Raw genomic sequence first — 21,323 nt, 5'->3', positions numbered from 1 at the left:
GTTTGGGTTTTGGAGGTGCCCAGATGAGGCCCAGCTGTGAAGCAATGCAAGCTGCTGGGCCTTCTTTTGGATGTTCTGGGTCTCTCTCCAGATTCTTTTTTTTAAGTTTGATAACACAACCTATTAGAAAAACTACGGATAAGGACATACTCTTGTACATTGCTAGTAGGAGTTTAAATTGGTACAGTCTAAATGGAGAATAATTTGTCAATATCAAAATTACTAAAGCTTATATACTTTGATGCAGCATTTCTGTTTTGGGGACAATATATGGATGCACAAAGTTACATGTGCAAAACTACAGGGTTCCACATTTCAACCTTGTTTATAATAACACAAGAATGACAGCAACCCAGATGGCTATCAATAAAGATGATCCTATGTTCTCATAGATTGAATACTATATAGCCATAAAATAAGGATGAGAAAGCTTTTATATGTTGTTATGGGATTATAACCAACATAGATTGTTAAGTGAAAAGCAAGGTGCATAATAGTATAATATGTTAAGTTTTGTATTAAAAAAGGAGAGAGATTTACGTATAAATGTATATATCTTTGCATACATCGGCAAAAAATCCCTCTAGACTAGCAATCCCTTTTCCATCTCATGGCACACACAAACTAGTTAATAAAATTCAGCAGCATACTGATATAATATATTTTTTGGTAATCTGACAAAAAAATAGGTATAATTTTGATTCATTCACACTGGACGGCTACTGTTCTGTTGGCTGTTGTCATTTTTATATTTGACAATTTAAGGGAAAAGATGTCAGTACCCCTGACTAAATAGGTATTTATGATTCTTTTGTAAAAAATATATTTTATTGATTTTTTTACAGAGAGGAAGGGAGAGGGATAGAGAGTTAGAAACGTTGATGAGAGAGAAACATCGATCAGCTGCCTCCCGCATACTCCCTACTGGGTGTATGCCCACAACCAAGGTACATGCCCTTGACCGGAATCGAACCTGGGACCTTTGAGTCTGCAGGTCGATGCTCTATCCCCTGAGCCAAACCGGTTAGGGCTAAATAGTCAGGTATTTAAAAATTCTTGTGGCACCTGTCAAACTGCTGCTCTGGAGGGATACACAGGAAACATTAGTTGCCTCTAGAAAGTGGAACTATGGAACTGGAAAACAGGGATGGGGAGATTTTGGAGACTTTCACAGTATACCATTTGTACCTTTGGAAATTTGAACCAACTAAAACAAACAAAAATTTAATGCTATTTTTTACATTGTCTTCAGAAGAAACCACTGTTACACACAGCAAGGATGAATCTCACAAACATAATATACAAAAGAAGCCAGACACGCTTAAAAAAATAAGTAGTATATTTTCCTATACACTTAAAGTTCAAGAGAGACAAAACTAACCTTTGGTGAAGGAAGTTGGAATGGTGGTTACACTGGTGGGGATATGAAGGAAACTTAATCACTGGGATGGGGCATGAAGGAAACTCCTGGGTTGCCGGTGATATGCTTGATCTGGGTGATTGGTGGTTACTTGGAAAAATCTATTGATCTGTACCTTTATGGTTGATACAGTTTTCTGCATGTAAATTATGTTTCAGGTTGTTTTTTTAATTATCAAAAGGGGAAAGAAATCTTTTTTAGAGCTGTATTCCTCCCCTGGGGCTGCTGTAACAAAGTACCACAAACTGGGTGGTTTAAACCAGAAGACATTTATTGTCTCACAGTTCTGGTTGCTAGAAGTCCAAACTCAAGGTGTCTGCAGGGTCATGTTTCCTCTGAAACCTGCGGGACGGAGTCCTTCTTACCTCTCCCTAGCTTCTGGTGGTGGCATTAGTCCTTGGCTTCATTCCTTGGCTTGTAGATGCATCACTCTGATCTCTGCCTCCATCTCCACATGGTGTTCTCACTGTCTCGTCTGTCTTACACGGAGTTCCCTTTATAAAAACACCAGTATATTGGATTAGGGACCCACCCTACTCCAGCACCATCTTATCTTAACTAACACATCTGCAATGACCCTATTTCCAAATCAGGTCACATTCTGATGTGCTGGAGGCGAGGGCTTCACCATATCTTGGTGGTGGAGGTGGAAGGGGGAATATAATCAATGCATAACAAGGGTTAAAGAAGAATTTTTAAAGAGGATTGAAATTGCTATAGAAGAGTGTTTTAATCCCAGTTTAGTGGCTGATTTGTGGAGTATGTCATTGTGGAGCTCTTGCTGAGTGAAGTAACCCAATGCTGTGTAACCAAGGTGTATTCATCTTGTTAGTCATGCAGGGCCCAGTCCACTAACTGCCCATAGTTAGGTTCAAAGAAAATGAACAAGAAGCATTTTTGGCTCTTTGGTAGCCTCCTTCATGATTGTACAGTTCTATAAAACTAGGGGCTGGGTCTTCATAGGTTATGGCTTGACACACTGGCCATTCATCTTCATCACAGAACAATCATCTTTATCACAGAGCCATACTGTTAGTCAGAAGATGGGCTTTTTTAAAAACAACAAAAAAAACCTCCTCATTTTTCTGACTTACTCCAAAAATCCTACAGAGCCCTACTTTTCCACTGGGCATGGGTATGGATTTTATTTTTTTTGTCAAAGAATCAGCAAGTTTCCAAATGAGTAACAGATACAGGGTGTGGTGTGTGGCTTTCCTTCTGGTTGTGCATCCAAATCGCCCTTGAAATATAATTAATCCCACAATTCTCACCACCATTGAAGTTATTTTTCTACTTTTATGCAATAATTATTTTGTTGTCACTGGATTCCATTGTGTATGGCTTATTATGGGTGCTCAATAAGTATTTTGTTGACTGGAGGAAGAAAAACAGAACATTTAGCCACTTAACTGTTGACGGAGGCCTAATTTTTAAAATTCAACCATTCTAGGGCAAGCAAAATTAGTCTGTGTTTGAAAAACAGAACAATGATTGCATTGGGCAATGGGGACTGACTAGGATGGGGAATCTTTCTAGAGTATTTATAGTTTATAGCTTGACAAGATTCGGATATATATTCATCAAAATCCAGTGAGTGTGCATTTAAGAGATCTGTATGTAAATTTTAGCTCAAAAGAAAAAAAAATATAAGCAAATCTAGAACTCTAGCAAATGATATGCACAGAAACAATAAGATAGATTGACAGGTGGATGGAGTGATGGATATAGATGGATAGGTGTGTAATGGAATAAGCATTGTAAATATTAATTATAGAATCTAGATGTTCATTTATAGGTGTTCATTGTAAGATTCTTTAAACTTTTCTGTAAGTTGAAATTTTTCATAATAAAATGTTAGGAAAATTCAAAGTACAGAACCATACAGGACCTTGCAAATGTGGGACCAAAGTCTACTTGCCGGTATTATTCCCTGTCCACTACTTAAAATAGGGAACAGTATGGCCTGCGAGGAGTCTCCTGATGAATCCATCAACAGATTTACAGAAATATACAGGGAGCCTGTTTGATTGCTCTACTGGGAGTAAAGCTTTGGAAAGGGAGTAGTTGAAAAGGGGGAAGGACATTTACATTTCAGTGTGGCATCATACAACATGATCATAAGCCAGCCGCCTTCTCACGGCCCAGAAAGGAAGCTGATTAGGCCCCATCCAAAACAATGCCTTGTTTTATAATTGCACTCCTGACGCAAGAAACCCCACTTTATTTGTGCTTGAAGGAAGACATGAAGAGCTACAGTTCTACGATGTTCTCTTAGACTTACTCTTCCTCTCCCCTTCCCTATTTTATACTTCTCGCCCTTGTGGAAATTAAATGTAAATAAAAGGGCATAATTTTGGAACAAAAAATAGTTTCCATGTGCTAACCCCCCCCCCCCCCCCTGTATTTTCTCTAATATGATCTAGTAGAAGCCTGGGAGTCAGAGACTCTTGGGTTCTCCTATTTCTATTTCTAAGTAGTTCTGAAATCTTGAGTAAATCAATGTCTTTGAGCCTACATTTCCACAGTTGTAAAAGGAGCAAATTCCATCAGATGACCTATCTCCAAATCTTTCTCACACTAGAAAGCAGCTTTGTGTTTTTTTTACCTGTCTCCCTATATCATTTGGGGGCCAGCTGTAAGGAAATACTGAATCCAGACCCTGGCATACTCTAGGACAGTGGTTCTCAACCTTCCTAATGCCACGACCCTTTAATACAGTTCCTCATGTTATGTTCAATTTGTAACAATGAAATTGGGGTCCCCAATTTCATTGTTACAAATTGAACATAATTAAAGCGTAGTGATTAATCACAAAAACAATATGTAATTATATATGTGTTTTCCGATGGTCTTAGGTGTCCCCTGTGAAAGGGTCGTTTGACCCCCAAAGGGGTCGCGATCCACAGGTTGAGAACCGCTGCTCTAGGAGGAATCTCCAGGCCCAGCAAGACTCTCAAAAGACTCTGCTAGGAACTCTTTTAAATGAGGCTTAAGGGCCCTAACCGGTTTGGCTCGGTGGATAGAGCATCGGCCTGCGGACTGAAGGGTCCCAGGTTCGATTCCGGTCAAGGGCATATACCTTGGTTGCCGGCATATCCCCAGTGGGGGATGTGCAGGAGGCAGCTGATTGATGTTCCTCTCATCAATGTTTCAAACACTCTATCCCTCTCCCTTTCCCTTCCTCTCTATAAAAAATCAATAAAATATATTTTTTTAAAAATAAAAAAATAAATGAGTCTTAAGGTTTTAGTCCCTGTAAATTTTTCATCTGTTTCTCTGTATCAATCAATCATGAAGTTAGTCGAATTTTTAATGCATTCAAGAGAGAAAAGCCACAGTGTGTTTATTAGCTCATCTCTTCCAAAAAATATCCAGAAGAGCAAAGAAGAAAGTGATTTTTTTATTCATGGAACTGTATGTTTCCTTTATGTGGACTGATCCTTATGTGGAAATTTCGTTCAAATACTGATTATGAGAAGAGTTATCAGTTGTTAGCCAGGTATTTTTCCCAAGGAATGAAAGCAGAACAGAGTTAAGTATTCCTAGCAGGAAGAGGATATTTTCATTCTCAGGGTGTAATAAAGCTCAAAGACAAGAGTAGTTTGTTGTGTCACAATATATAAACAACCCAGAGAGGGTAATTGGATAAACTTTGAATCTTCTCACGTGCTATTTACTCAACTGTATTGCCAAAGGCAGAGACTCAACTTTCATAATGTGGGTCCCTTGGCAGCTCTAATTACCTGAGGGGCAATTACACAGATATACATATATGTGTATTCATAGTCACACCACATAGAAGTTGTATACCAAATTTAGTGGTATCCATGTTGTATCTTATTTATGATTGTTTCCATGTTTGCATATTTCAGCATGAATACCTACATATTTTCTCCCTTCCATCTACTGTAACCAAATGTGAATAGTGGGGATACTTAATGAAAGAGGCTAATTATCAAGGACTTGACTTTACTAATGTACTCAAGTTGGTGATGTTTTAGGTGAGGAGAACATGGGCAAGCCATCTGATTTGGTCCATTATTATATTTTCAATTATCCTTGGTGCTCAAAGACAGGCATTAATATAGCTGAGGATGACATAGCAAATTACCACAGCTCTCTAACCTTTTAAATTGCTAACACTGTTGTAATCTGTAATTATAAAAATCAGTGTGAGAATTGTGGCACTGCATAATTATCTTTCCTGATACTTTATTGCTGAATGAATTATTAATCAGAATCAGTCTTGTATAGTATTTGCAGCAACTCAGAAGAATAGTGTATAATTAAATTTCATTATTCCCTATTTTTGTGCTAATGTTTTATGATGTTGTAATTGATAATTAATTGGCCGAAAACTCACACACCACGACTTGAGAGTTTCAGGTGGCTGGAAAATGTTCAGTATGCTGAGTTCATTAACTAAATAATGATCATCCTATAAAGACCACAGGTCTAGTCTAGTCTGTATGAGAGAGCTTTTGAAATTAGTATATTAATCATTAAGCCTTCCATGTTTTCTTAAAAGAAAGCAGTAACCGTGGGCACATACGAATAATTAAGAAATCTTAAAAGGTTTCAAATCTGGTCAAATTTAAGTACCCAGATGTTGGTTATGAATATCAGGTTAATGCACTACATATAGTTGTTGTGCTTCTCTGTGTATCAGCTTCCATACTAATTAAACAATGAGCAGTCTCCATATAACCACAATTTCAAAAAGAGAATAACAGTGCTGTAGCCTGTTCCCTCTGCCTTTGATGAGCATATCTTGATAGACAAAAGTCTGGTCTAATCTTCTTTACCAATAGTCCTAAACACTAAATGGCGATTCCCCCTCACAGACACACAGAATTTAAAATCTGAAAGGATTATGAACTTCTCCTTGACTGGCATTCTAACGAAGAAATCCTGGTGTGAGTCTCTCCTGGTGTCCTTTGCAACCTAGGTAACCAGCCAACGCTCCGGATCCAAGAATGTCTTCCATTCAGCCTGAGTCCTATTGAAAAGAAACTTTTTTGGGCATTTTATGGGAATTTCTGCTGTGCTATTTTTATTTGATTTTTTTTATTTCAAGAAGATGAGGCTTTTTTCTGGTTTTCAAGTGTCTCCTGTAGAAACATACACTGAAGGGGGGAAAAAACAGGTGAACATCTTTTTTCTTTCCAGGGAATTTTGAAGGCATTGTGAGAGGGCACTTTACAATGCATATGCCGTTTTCTAATCCACCTTTTTCTAAGCTGGTCAGAAAACCATCCACAGGAGATTGTTCCTGAGGATTACAATGCAAAGGCACCTCCACACTCCCAGGAAGATCGTGAGGGGTTTATTTTTTCATTGGTTGTGTTGGCTCCAGTGTCATAATTCCAAATTATAAATTATTAAGGAGGATCTTGTCCTCAGACCATTGTGACTAGAACTAAGGCACCTTTCTGTGGCATTTGAGGGAGAGTTACTCAGTGCCCTTCGTGCTTGTCTGATTTTGGAATGAAGATCAGAAACCTTCCTCTGACCATCGTCCCCGAATCCCAGGCCCTTGAGAGCCATGGACTGTCCCAGAGCAGCAGAGGCCCGGGCAGTGTTCCTGCCAAGCTTGGGCATACTCTGGAAACACTGTCCTGAGGATGCCGATGGAGGTCCTGAGTGCCCATCATCTCCTGAGGGCTTGGATGCTTAGGTGCTGCTGAAAGGGTGGGCATGATTGGTCCTCTGGCAATTTGAGATGGGAGGCTGCCAACTTACAGGGAGGGAATCAAAGCCATCTTTCAGAAGGGGGAGCAAGGAAGCTTTTACCAAGATAGAACAGCTCAATTATACTCTGCAAGGACCCACACTATACAGAACCAATGGATAAAGAATATGTCTCACTATTTGTGAATAGTCGAGCCCAGAAAGCTTTGGAAATACAGCACACTTAAGACCCTTGCACTGAGAAACTCTATAAATGTTCGCTTTTCTTTCATTGTGTCAGTCTAAGCTTTTCCTATGGCTTTTGTACCGTCCCATTATCTTGGTTGCGTATCTTGGAGGTCATATCATTAGTTTTCTCTAACATTCGTGTTGCTCACAATAGACTAAGTTTTCTGTGGATAAATGGATAGGCAAGGCGACCTGGTGGCCCAGAAAAGACACAAAGGAAGATGTGCAGAGGTTTGAAGGAGACCTCAGCAGAAACAAAAGTAACATAAAGCCAGGAAGGAGGATAGAGCCAGCAGGAGGCTGGGGTGGGGTTTAATAGGGTGGCCCAGAAGGCCTTCCAGAGAAGCTGACATGCGAGCAAAGACCTGAAGGGGGTCAGGGCTCGAGCCATCACCTTTCAGTCTCCTGCCTCTTAGGAGGCGGGTTTTCTCTTCCTTTCACCTATAAGGAGACAGAGAACTTAAGTAGCTGCCATGTCATTGAGCTCTAGGAAGTGGCAGGGTGACATTCTCGGTTTGTAGGGCTGCCTTGGATCAGCTGCCATGCAGGTCAAAATGCAGATTTCCAGCCCTGCTCCAGTTGCCTTAAATCCATGCGATTTGAGAAGGATTGTAATTCCAAGAGGCAGGGAGGTGGCTGGGGGAGTCTGAGCTGGGTAGGCAGGGATAAAGCAGGAGATGCCAGTGTGGAAAAAAGGACGAGTCATTGGCAATCTGGGAATAAAAAGTGAACGGAAAAAGTTGGTGTGGTTGAGAAAAAAGAGCTAATTTTATTGAACACTGTATGTTGAATGAGTGAATGAATGAACTAATGAACAAACACATATGTGTCTGTTTTAATCCTCACAACCCTACCAGATAGATGCTCTTTACCATAACCTTTTTGTACAAGTTGGGAAACTGAGGCACAAAAACGTTATGTATCTTGCCAGAGATTTTGCAGTTAGTGAGTGGCACAGTCAGGATTCAGAGCCGGGTCGCCTGGCTCCCAATCCTAATTCTCAACCATCACACTACACTGTCTCTATCAACCATAACATACACAGTATTTAGTGAGTGCTTTCTACACTCAGAGGGATTGTTGTAAACACTTTGCATATCTGTGCTTTAAATTGCTGGCTCCTCCTAGCAGTCGGATTACAGATGAGGAAACCTTGCTGAGAGTGTGCAGTTGGTCTGCGGGGGCGTAGCGGTCAGTATTCAGATGCCCACAGGCTGGCTCCAGAGCATGGCTCGTCACCACTGCACCTCACTGCCTCTCACCATGAAGGAGGATACTGATTTGTATGAAACAAATGCTAAGGCAGCAGAGAGAGAGCCAGGGAAAGCCTGTAACAAGCAGGTAGACTATTCAGAGCACGCACATTTAGCAAACACGAGGGGCTAGAATCATTTAGGGAATGTTATTCGATAGGAAGCAATACGAGTTCCCCATCTGTCAGACGCCTTCTCTTGGCATGAAAGAGAAGTATATCAGGGTTAAGTGCCCATAAGAGCAGACGTTCTTGGTATAAGCATGTGTAGAATTAGGCAAATGGTGGTGAGGATAATCCCTGATGCAAGCAGAGTAGTACTTTACACTTGTCAGATCCACGGCCTTATTTGACCTTCACGGTCAGTGTGGGATATTATGGAGGGAAGACTGCAATGGTATCGTTGCCAAAGTTGCCAGAAAGTACCAGATCCCACATATTGTCCCATCATTTTCTCACAGGCCATGGATGGAAATCAAGTGAATCGACCTTTCCCTTGGTGTTTAAGCAGGAGGATCTGGCAAAGATATACATCATTCTTCGTGAAGCCCAGGTTTCCTCAATATAAGAAATGCTCAGTCTGTGCAGAACTACAAGTTAATATTAGTTTTCTTTGCATAATAATAGCTTTTATTTGTGGAGTGTTAACTGTAAAACAAAGACCATCCCAAACGCCTATTGCTTCATCTCGTTTCATCTTCACGTAGCCATTTTGCAGATGGAAAAACCACGGATTACAGAGTCTAACTGATATACTCAAAGCCCTACAGCTAGGAAGTGGGAGAACTGGGACTCCAATGGACGCCCCCTGTCTGGGGATCGGAGAAGTGGGAAGCAGGTGCGTTGTGGAGTGAGGAACAGCTGAGATGTGTCTTCCTGACGGGTGCCTTTCTGTGCTTGTCTGGGTGCCTCTCTGTGCTTGTCCAGCACCACCTGGCCAGAGGCCTGGCCCTTGTCACACCCTTTACTGACCATTTGGAAAAAGAGTGTTTTCTCCCCTGTGGCAGTGCAATTTTGACTTTTTATGAGTGAATTAGAAAAGAATCCTTTCTTTAACATACTTTGCATGACCCGAAGCATATCCTGTATGGTGCAAATAGTGGATGTGAGTGGTGTGTAATATACGCATCTAATAGGATTTATATTTTAAACAGCATACTCAGTGTCGGGAAGCATTTTGTCCCTGCCTTGTGATAACCGTCGTCATTACTCTGAGGAGCTGGCAAGGACAGGACAGGGACTTGGGTGGCTCTGAGCACATCCTTCCCCCACCCCCGCCATCCCTCTTCCCTGACCTGCCTGTTCCCATACTCCCAGGAGGCCATTTCACATGTGTGTTAATATTCCAGCTCCATTTGATCTCCTGGATGGTGACAGATGGTCCAAGTGCTTTTATTTCCTGATGTGGGATTTAACAAACTGCCGACCAATGGGTTATCCCCCTGGTTTTAATCATTTTTAAATGGAAAAACAGGAGTGAAGGTACCCAGACTTCAGTAGAAATTCACAAACCTTTCCCAGAGCATTTCCCGAAAGGACCCTCAGGCTGATGACTCCTCTACCCCGATTAGATGCTGCCTGCCTGGGTGCAGAGTTTTGATTGTTCTAGTAACCAGGTGAACCATCTTGCAATCTAAACTTCACCCATCCCAGCTTGCATCCCTGCAGAGAAGATATTTCAGAACAGAACCGTGTGGTCCAAAAGACCCCGATGCGTGAAAGAAGCAAGTTTCCTTTTATTAAGGACCTTTTCTGTGAAAGCTGTATTTTTTCCAAACCTTGGCGACACACTTCTGTTTTCTTTCCCACCTGCAAGCAGCATGCCCTCTCAGGAAGCAGGACAGGTGTTGATAGAGATCACAAGGATGAACAGCCACAGGACCATAGATATCCTTACATACAGACAGACCTTTCTGTCTCAAGTGCACCTGGAGGTCACCCCCCTGAGAAGGAGTCAGGTTTGCTAATCCAGCCTTTACCATCATAATTCCTGGTCAGATGAGTCCCATAGGCAAGTCAGCACCTAAAAGCAATAACTAGCCCAGGAAGCATGCTGGGAACAATGGCATTGCTAATATTGTTTGTTGACTTTACATGGACACCCAGCATTGTCAGGCAGTAATTGCACAGTAAACTCTTTTGAAGCTAATTTAAGGAGCCAGATTTTTTAAGTATAACACTTAGATGTTCTCTTCTTGCCTCCCTCCTCCCTTTCTTCTCCCTCCTCCCCCTCTCCCTCTCCCTCTCCCCAATCAGATTCGAAGTCCACTAACGGCCAAGTTCAGTTTTCACAGTCTCAGGTTGGACAGTAACGCTAAAGTTGGAATTAGACAGACTTGCGTCTCCCCTTTTTTCTGCATTTGACTATCTGTTGTCTTTTCTTGGTCTTTGATTCTCTGTTGTGAGTTTTGACTTGGTTCTTTTCTAACACAGAATAATTTCTGTCAGGTTCTGGGAACTCCCCTCCCACCCGAGGGAGAAGTTTTGGGGAGAAGATGCGCGCCCTGTGTTGAACTGTGCACTCGGTACAAATCTGCAGTGCCTTCTATTAAAATGTAAAATGATCCGTTGAGTCATCCTCCCTCTGGTTTGACTCAGATACTTTATGGCGCACTTTGCATGTCATTTCTCTGTAATGATTTCCCCATGGAGAAGGGTGTCTGATAGAATCCAGGCAGACTGAAGATTGCTCTGAGTCAAATGGATCTTTTATTCTTTTAGTATTAACCCTTATCTCTCAGTTTCCCGCCCTTGCATTTTCCCTGAAGGAACCTTAATGAAGTAAATAGGTTCCACCACCCTCATTTAGCCTCCTAATCACTGTTCATAATTTCTTCTCACATTAGCAGCATGAAGCTCTAGGGTAATATTTCTCTGTCTGTGAGGGGGAGGGAAGGGGACACTGGGAAAAATATTTCACACAGATGCCCTGATAAAGAAAAAATGTAGAAAAGGAATGACTTTTCTCTGTCCTCTAACTCCTAATAGGCAAGAGGCAAATGCTAATAGGAAGCAGAGATTGCTGTATGAGAAGTGAATATAAATGGAGAACGTAGATACAAAGAAGTAGCACCAGAGACAAACTGGGAATGACAAGATAGAAAAGAAAACTTGCCAGGAAGAGAAAAGGACCTACCTCCGCAGAATAAGTGAGGGCTTTGACTGCAGTCTTAGCTGGGGCTTACCACCAAAGAACCAAAGGCAAGCACCAAAATAATAGACAAAAAGAGCAGGGGAGGTGACCACAAGCTACACATCCAAATCTGCCAATCCCTAATTCCACTCTTTCTCCCTGCCCGCCTCCTCTCTTGGCCACGCCCACACCCCCACCATCACCCAACCTCCACTAAAAGTAATCAAGTATCTTAGGTGACCTAGAGTGGACTCCATTTCACCCACTGATTTCAAAGCATGTCATGGTTTCATCTAGAGATGACAGTGCATGCCCTATGTTGTTGTTGTGCCCAAGCCACAGCCTTTCTCTGACACCTAAACAGTGTGTCTCACCTGACTTCCCTGGGTGGAGACCCGGACAGAGGAGAGGATGGACATCCCATGTCCATAGCTATGTATCTAATACAGCCTGTGAGGACCTACTCTGCCTACCAGAGCACTTTAGGGGCAGGGCAGTGGGGAGAACAAAGTACTGAACCATTGCTCAGTGCTTGTGGGCATTCTGTTCCACTAATATGAGAAAACCAGTCCTTGATTCGTCCTTCCTTCGAGTTGACTCCGTTTATAAGGAGGGAAAAGTCAAACTGTCATTGGGTAGGTCTCCCTTTCTTCTTCACCTCTTCCAAAAGCTATGGGATGGCATTTTTCCCTTCCAGCCAGCTATATTATTTTGAGCATTTCTAACTTTCTAAAAAAAAAAAAAGCCTTCTTAACTGTAGTTAGAGAAGCTCATGTTTCAAGTTTTTCCTAAATTTCTGCACTTTCACAGAACTGTGGAACTAGAAACGCCTTGCCGGGTCACCGGGGGCATTTCCTCATGTTATAGCTAAGGAACTAGAAGTGCAATTGAAATGATTTGGTTTTCACAAGAATGAAGATGAAACGAGGGATCTCTGAAAAGACTTTTGCTCTGAAGCAAAAGCCTGGGCTCAGATTTCTCACCACCTCCCAAAGGGCTTTGTCCTGCCTTCTGCCCACTTTTACAGTTTCTGATTTAAAACACACAACTTGGAATCGGTTCGATTGGATTACCCTTAAGGACCCTTCTGACCTTAAATTGTAGACTACGTTGTGGGTGTGTGTTTTCATTTAAAACCCAAAGTCCACCCTCCATAATTAAGTCACAGAACCTGAGGCAGACTACTTGAGTTGTTAACCCTTTCCTACAATTTTTAGTTGGAGGTAGCTGGGTATTTTTATTTATAAAATAGAATGTACATATTAAAAGTGCATAAGACAAATATATAATTTAACACAAAGTGAACACACATCTACCTATTACTGATGTCGAGAAATAGGACATGTGACATGTCCTAGTGCTGCTTTCCTGTGACAGCTCTCTCCCCACTAAGGGAACCTCTGAGGCTCTCCTTTATAGTTTTATCACCTACATATATATCCCAAGATATTTAAGTTATAGTTCATTTTTTAACTTCTTAAAATTCAAATTCAATTGTATGTTATTATTTTGTGTCCTGCTTCTCTGGCTCAGTATTCAGCAGTATTCAACACTAGGTTTTGAGACCCATGCATGTTGTTGCATGCGGCTCACATTTGCTTTGTATTCTTGTATTCTTGCACTGTGGTCTATTATAAATAGACCGCAGTGCATCTAGTCATTCTGCTGCTGACAGACACGGTGTTGTTTCCAGTTGGGAGTTATGCTGAACAGTGCTGCTCTGAACGCTCGCATAGAGTTCCTGTTGCAGACATGCAGGAGTGTCTCCTGGGTGTAACCTAGGAGTGGAATTACTGGGTCATAATCTGTGCAATTCTTCAACTTGACTAGATAATGCCAAACTGTTTTCCAAAGGGGTTGAACCATCAGTGTATGAGAGTCCTGTCGCTTAACATCTTCACAAACACTTGATACTGTCAAATGCTCTTTAGTTTGGTAGGTGTGTAATATATCATTAATTATTTATTTCCTTTAGATTAATACATACAGTCTGCTACCAACAGTCTAATATTTCTTCTAGCTTAGCCTCTGTATCACGTCATGACTCTTCATATAATTTACACATATATATATATATACACACACACATATATACATATGTGTATATGTATATATATGTATATATATGCTGGTAGTTGTCACTATTTTATTATGGTATATTTTGAAAGTGGGTTATTTTTTATTTTGATCTGTTTAAAAAATAAGTGAAACAACATCAATAACAAAAATTACCAAAAAACTGGGGTTTATTGTGATTGTCCCTAATTTTTTAAATATTTTCCACTGTGCAATAAAAACATTATCACCAACTATGTGTCAGTAAATTGAACTTCCTCCTGAAAGTTCAAGGAAAATGGAAGTTTATATTGAAGCACAAGAATCATTCCGAGCTATTAAGGATCTGATGATATAATTGCAAGTGCTTCCTCCTAACAACAGCCTTAAATTTCAGTTCCCTTGGCACTAACTAGTACACACGCAGATGGAGTGTTTGAGTAAATAAAGAACATGGAACGTTTTAGCTGCTCCGTGTCAGGCTCTTACTTTAGCTATCCAAAGCATTAGAGACATTAAGTGACAGGCACTGCACTTTTCCATTAGAAAATACTGAAATTGGATTGCTTTCCACTCTAAGTAAGAAGTTTAGGTCTTGATGCGATTGAAAGGTGTTTCCAATCCAAAAGTAATAACGTAGTAATTTTAATGGCACTGTGCACTCTAAAGTTTCTATAGACTTGACAACTTTCTTGTGTAAAAACTAACCCTTCCCATTTCATAGTAAATAACTTTTTTTAAAAGCATGCTTGATAAGGGCAGAATTTACTAAGCAATTACTAAATAATTTAGTGCTTGATTCACAGAAGTACTAGTATTTATTTCATGCACTGTTTCTAGAGGAAATGTGGTTGGGATTTCAAGTGAAATGGTTTATGATTTGGTCTTTTTCATTACCTGCAAGGCATATTCATTTCTTTTCATCTGAAACATTCTAGACATGACAAGTTGTCTGAAAAACTTAACATTCTACTCTTTTGTGAATTACAGCTTTTCAGACTTCCCAGTGTAGATTTTTTTCTTTTTTTGGTTCTTTGACTTTATCCTTTTACCTTCAGAACGGTTAGATATTTAATTTCTGAATATGACCCAATAATGAACAAAGAGGGAATGAATGCATTAACAAGTAGTTTGCCTTCATTAATACTAGATCTCTTACTGATGAGAGTTGTGGTCTGTGTAGCTTTTTGAGGAGATGAACACACTATGATAAAATAACAGTAACTAACTTTTACTGCTGAACCATATGATGAGACGATTTGGTATATGTATATGTACGTGTGCAGCTGGGTTTTTTGGCCTACAAAAAGAAGAATGAGATCCAGCCAAGACCCAAAATCAGAACCTTTGGAACACTTCCTTACAATCTGATTTCAGCTAATGTCTACACACTTTAACACATTGTCTAATGCTTAGCCTGAAGACTGGCTGTCAGACTCGTACATACTATTTTGGGCTCTGTTACTCACTACCAAGTATCTGGTTCTTATATCCCATGGATTCTGCTAAAGATTTCAGGATTTGCTGCATTAGGGATAAAATACCGTTTAATTAATATTAGTAAGGCAAGTGAAAAAGGAAAACGGAATGAAACCTAATGCAGTGATAGGGGAAACAGATTTCAGGTTGGCATGAGTCAGTCAAAAACAGGCAAATTGGAGGAATTCCTAGAAGAGCACCCATGATAATCAGGGGATGGGGCGGGCTGAATGATTTCTAAAAGAGGAAGAAACAGTATGTCCCATTATGCTTGAAAAGGGGCCAACAGGGAGGGAAGTGATGAGATCCAATAGGAACATAAAGGCAAAAAGTAATAGAGTGGTGCTGGCATGGCATAAGGAAAGATTTTCCAGGAATAATGTAATAAAAGCAAGAATATCCTCAGTCAGGTTAAAGTCTAGCAACAGCTTCCTGGAAATGATAGATTCTAGATTTACCATTTGATGAACCGATCTGATATGTTTTAAATGTCTTCTAAAACTCTCTGGAAGGTTCAGCCCAAAAAGCAGACGTTCATGGGGCTACCATAACCTGCTTTATCAACTCGGGGGCACATATTGCCACATCTCCTTTATTTTCCCAAACCGGCCCTATGACAGGGTATGGAGTCTTTTCTTGAGGCCCCTGCCACCAGCTGCCCTAGAGCCAGAAAGAGACCATCTTGCCTGTGAGCTGGAATCTGAGGCACCGTGGATGGCTGCTCCTACCTGGTGGGCAGGCCCGTGTTTAGTGCTATAGGACAGTCCTCAGGACCCTCCTTGGACCTCAGTGGAACTCCACTCTGGGTTTCTAGGGTGACATACTCTTTTAGTGTTTATTCCCTTGGTCGACATAGTTCCCAGAACAAACCTCTGGGCTAAGATAACCAGGACTGGAGGAGATAATAGCATCAGTCCGCATATTATGCCAAAACATCCTCCTAAGTTTGGGTTTCCCGTTACCTAAAGTAATGTCACCTTAAGGGACTTGTCCCTCCCCCCTTTTCCTCAGGGATACCGTGTTCTATCTCAACAGAGCTTCCCAATTTGGTATCTTATGGGAGCCAGGGACTCAGGTCCTAGTTTCTTTTCTCCCAGAAGACTTTGGTTTCTTCCTGGATATTGTTCACCCCATTCTCTGCACCCAGCTCTGCAATATCCACAATGAAAGAGGCTCCATAATTGGTCTCTATAAAGTTACAGAAAGCTAACTTGTCTCAACTAAAGTGACAATATCTCACTCTCATGATCAGTCAGGTATTTCTTTTATAGACTCTTGGACTCATTGAATTGTAGATTGGTACGAAATTGGCTTCTAACTTGTCTCAACTAAAGTGACAATATCTCACTCTCGTGATCAGTTAGGTATTTCTTTTATAGACTCTTGGACCATAGAATTGTAGATTGGTACGAAATTGGCTGGTCTTCTAGTCAAGACTTTTCATTTTACAAACATGGAAGCAGACCCAGAGAAAAGTGAGGCATCCGGAGTCCACACGGTGCCAGAGCTGGGCCAGAAGGCCTGCACCCCTGTCCACTCCTCTTTCCACGGCACCTCACTTTCATTTCTCTTGTGATTTTATTTAATTTCATGTTTCACTGAAAAACTTACAGCTTTGTGTCTGTTTATAGTAAGCTTCCCTCTTTTTGGTATAGGTGCATTAATAAATGGATTAGAGAAAAGAGGTGTCTCATAAATCTCCTGCTCCTTATGAATTATGCACACCATTTACATCCTTGAACATTAATTGTTCCACCTAGTTTTGAGTGCTGCCTGATAACAAAATGTTAGGAAATGAAGTCTGACAACGTGTAAAAAGACACATATATTATGATGAAGTGGAGGTTATCCTAGAAATGCAAGATTGGTTTAACATTCAAAAATAAACCAATGTTATTTTCCTTATTAAAACACTTTTTAAAAAAAGAAAAACTGTGATTATCTCAATAGATGCAGAAAAACTATTTGTCAGAATCCAGCATCCATTCCTGATTTTTTAAATAAACTCCCAGCAAATTAGGAATAGAAAGAAATTTCCTCAACTCAGTAGGGACATCTATGAAATACTTAAAGCTACCATCATAAATAACAATGAAAGGCGGAATCCATTTCCCCTGACATCAGGAACAAGGCAAGGATATTTGCTCATACCACTTACAGTTTAAACTGTACTAGAGGTACAGTGCAGTACCAGTACATCTAGCCAATGCAGTAAGGCAAGAAACTACCTTGAAATCATCCAGATTGGAAAGGAAATAAAATGTCTTCATTTACAGACAACATAATCTACATAGAACATCTATGGAATCTACCACAAAAAGGTTATGAAAACTAATAAGCACCAGCCAGTGTGGCTCAGTGGTTAAGCATTGACCTATGGACCAGGAGATTATGGTTCGATTCCCAGTCAGGGTTGCGGCCTCGATCCCCAGTGGGGGGCTTGCAGGAGGCACCCAGTCAATGTCTCTCTCTCCCTCTCCCTCTCCCTCTCCCCCTCTTACTTCATCTCTCTCTAAAAATCAATAAAAAAATCTTTTTCTTTAAAGTTAGACTTACACATACCAAATAATCTTCCATTCTACCCCTAGGTATTTACACAGAGGAATGAAAGGATATGGTCATATAAAGATTTAAACACTAATCTATAGCAGCTTTATTTGTAACTAGAGGACCAGTGCACGAAATTTGTGCATGGGGGGGGGGGCCCCTCAGCCCGGCCTCCCCCTCTCCAATCTGGGACCTCTCAGGGGATGTCCGACTGCCTCTCGCAATCCATGACCACTGGCTCCTAACCACTTGCCTGCCTGATTGCCCCTAACCACCTCTGCGTGCCTGCCTGATCGCCCCTAACTGCTTCCCTGATGGCCTGATCGCCCCTAACCACCTCTGCCTCGCCCCGCATGTGGGACCCATGATTCCCTCCTCCGGCCGGTCGCAGGCACCCAGGACCTGGGCTGGCTTCGCCTGGGCCAGCCACAGCCACAGGGGACCGTGGGCAGGTGGCTTCACTCAGGCCGCAGGTACCCAGGACCACGGGGCAGGCGGCTTGTCCCTCTCCCGGGCCGCAGCCTAGCTGGTCCCCATTCCTCTCTCCCCAGTGTTGAGTGTCTGAGCCATTATGGCCTAAGGGCGTGATGACCATTTGCATATTAGCTCTTTATTATATAGGATAGCCAAAAACTGGGAGCACCCAAATATCCACCAGTAAGTAGATAAATGGATAAAAAATTGCACTATGTCCATACAATAGAACACTTCTTGTCAATAAAGGAACACACAATTGGTGCACACAACATGGATGAATCACAAAATATCTATACATCATAAAAGAAGCCAGAATTAAAAGGATACAATCTGTATGATTCCATTTATATAAAATATAGAAAATGACAACTAATATGTAGTGTCAGAGCAGACCTGTGGTTTCAGGGGCTGGGATACAGAGAGGTGCAAGGGAGCGACTATTAAGGACATAAAGAGATTGTTGTTGATGAAGGATGTGTTCATTGTCTTGATTACCAAAATATATCAAACTGCACACTATAAATATATGCAGTTCATTGTATATTAGAGCTGTTAAAAAATAAATAAGCATAAAACCACAAAGAAAATAAGACTCGTTGTTGGAATTCATACTAGTAGTAAACATTACTGAAAAACTACGTTATGTAAATTAAGTACAGATACTATTGTTTTAAATATGTCAGTGGACACTTTTTAAAGCAAAGAACCTTTTTTTTTGTAAAAGTGAACTTCACTGTTGAATACATCTTTGTTACGACTCCTGTTGTGATATGTTGTATGTCCTTAAAGAGGATGTACACCGAATCTGCGGATCATGACAGCTCCATTCCACTTCTTTTCAAGAGCTTTTCATGAGCAACAGTGGCATTGTGTTGGTTGTGCTTTGTCTTACAGTGGCCAAGGGCAATTGCAATAGCTGGCTACATCTACTGTTAATACACACACTGCTTAGATCCCTTGTTAAATTGTGTATTGTGATTAAATATTTGGTATCTTAACCAAATTTCAACTTAGCAACTTACATGTATTTAAATCAAGAGAGCGTTACACATACTTCAAAAATGATTCATTTCCTCTTAACACAAAGCTCAAATGAATACTTGAATTGGGACTGTGTATACATGAAAGTTTCTTTTCAGTCAGCCAAAAATCAAAACTACCAAGTTTTAAAGTATGTATGTGTTTTAAATGTTTTGGGTGTTCCATTAAAGATCTGGCTTCATTTCCATGGGATAAAAGGACGCAGTAAATGGAAACGGTAAAGTCAGCCATAAAATCCGACTCTCCAATATGTTTTCTGAGCTCATTGTGCTGAGCATGAAAATGCTAATGAGCAATTCTGCCCCTTTCTGCCTGGCTCATGGCAATGAGACTCAGGAACCATGAAGTTCTTCCTCACCTTCTCTCTGTGACTCAGATAGAGGTGACCCGGCCTCTCTTTCTTTCAGGGTCTGAACGGCATGTCTGTGGATGAGAAGCCTGACTCCCCCATGTATGTGTATGAGTCCACAGTCCACTGCACCAACATCCTCCTGGGCCTCAATGACCAGCGGAAAAAGGATATTCTCTGTGACGTGACTCTGATTGTGGAGAGGAAGGAGTTCCGGGCCCACCGGGCTGTGCTGGCTGCATGCAGTGAATACTTCTGGCAGGCGCTGGTCGGACAGACGAAAAATGACTTGGTGGTCAGCTTGCCGGAGGAGGTACAGTAGTTTGGTTTGATTGTGTGTGTTGCTAATGGAGACATATTGGCTTGTAGACAGTTGGCTGGATGGGAGCTAGAAGGTGGACCCTGTGCCACATCCCCACTCAGGGGCTGATGTCCAAGTCACCCACATGTTAGGTTTATGTCATAGCCAGTTTCTATTTGATGCCTTTAAAGTCTCAGAGGCACGAATCTGAACAGAGCATCTTTCTTGAAGGGAACTGAACCCTACCTGTGGCTCACAGCCACTCAGTTTCTGGTTCACTTACTCTTCAGGTTTTGAGTAGTTCACAGCCAAAGTTTGGTACAGTCCTAGATGTGGGATCTGAATCACTGGGACTGTTGCTATGATTTTTCTGTTTCAAATGATTGAAGGAGCACTTGAGTTCCCCTGAGAGTTGAAGAACGAGAGTATTCACAGCACCGTTCTTGCTTGGGGAAAAAGTAAAAAGCAAGCTGAAATTTTGACAGTTAATATAGTATGATTCTAAGAAGTGCAAACTTGCTTTTCTCACCATTGTTGAAAATACCCTACTCAGGTTTCTTAATTACTTCAGTAAATTGAGTCATTTCAGTCTATTGAGGACACTGGTGGCTGGACCTGATCTGTCCAGAGATGACATTCAATTGGATGGTTTGAGCTGCAGGAATTCAAATGATGGGCTTCACAATAATGACAAACCACTAAATTGGCCACCCTTTGAACTGTGCATACAATGTCTCTTCTTCCATCATCCTCATTCCCCTTCATTTTCATGGGACCAAGGATAACACTAAGCAGCCTTAGTCTTTGTGTTCAGGGCCAGAATCACTCCCTGTACACCAGCACAGTGCACAACACCACGGCCACCACCACCACTGCACAGCTCCGAGGGGCGAAGCTCACGTCCATAGTCTACCCCAGAGTTGTGCAGTAATCCACTGAGCAGCTCTTCACGGCAACCCTAGGAGAAACCAAAGATCCCACCACCCTGATGTGGGGTTCTGATGAGGACCACTGGCATTAAATCCCAGGGTCATAGACCCCAATGCCTCCAGAGCCCTGATCATACAAATGAGTAAAGAGACTATGTATAAGGCAACAGGAAGTGGTGGGGCAAGAAAGGCATCTAAATTCAACATAAAATAAAAACAAATAGCCAGATAAGTAAGACATGGGGGTCGGAGAGGATCAGCAAATCCAGTCCCTTGTTAAGCAACATCTGCCGTGAGTCCTGCAGAACGGGAGAGTGGCCACCTGATAAAGTGAGAACTCACGAAAAGTCTCATTACTCCTCCTCACAGCACTTACAAATAGGTAACTAGAATGATCCCAAAACTAGAAGCCAAAGGACAA

General features: G+C 41.3%; 1 protein-coding gene across 6 annotated transcripts in view; it reads left to right on the top strand.

Moving 5' to 3' along the window:
• Positions 1 to 21,323, top strand: part of BACH2 (BTB and CNC homology 1, basic leucine zipper transcription factor 2) — a 335,186-nt gene that overhangs the window by 235,940 nt on the left and 77,923 nt on the right. For all 6 annotated transcript variants that reach the window (XM_005872093.2, XM_014544478.1, XM_014544479.1 and 3 more), the window contains one exon: positions 19,731 to 19,985. In XM_005872093.2, coding sequence (XP_005872155.1) covers positions 19,743 to 19,985 — 243 coding nt within the window. In that variant the 5' untranslated portion in view covers positions 19,731 to 19,742. The remainder of the gene's footprint in view (positions 1 to 19,730; positions 19,986 to 21,323) is intronic.

Source organism: Myotis brandtii, unplaced genomic scaffold (assembly GCF_000412655.1).
Source record: "Myotis brandtii unplaced genomic scaffold, ASM41265v1 scaffold365, whole genome shotgun sequence".
Lineage (NCBI taxonomy): Eukaryota > Metazoa > Chordata > Mammalia > Chiroptera > Vespertilionidae > Myotis > Myotis brandtii.
The sequence above is the reverse complement of the archived record's forward strand: the minus strand, read 5'-3'. Positions and strand labels throughout refer to the sequence as shown.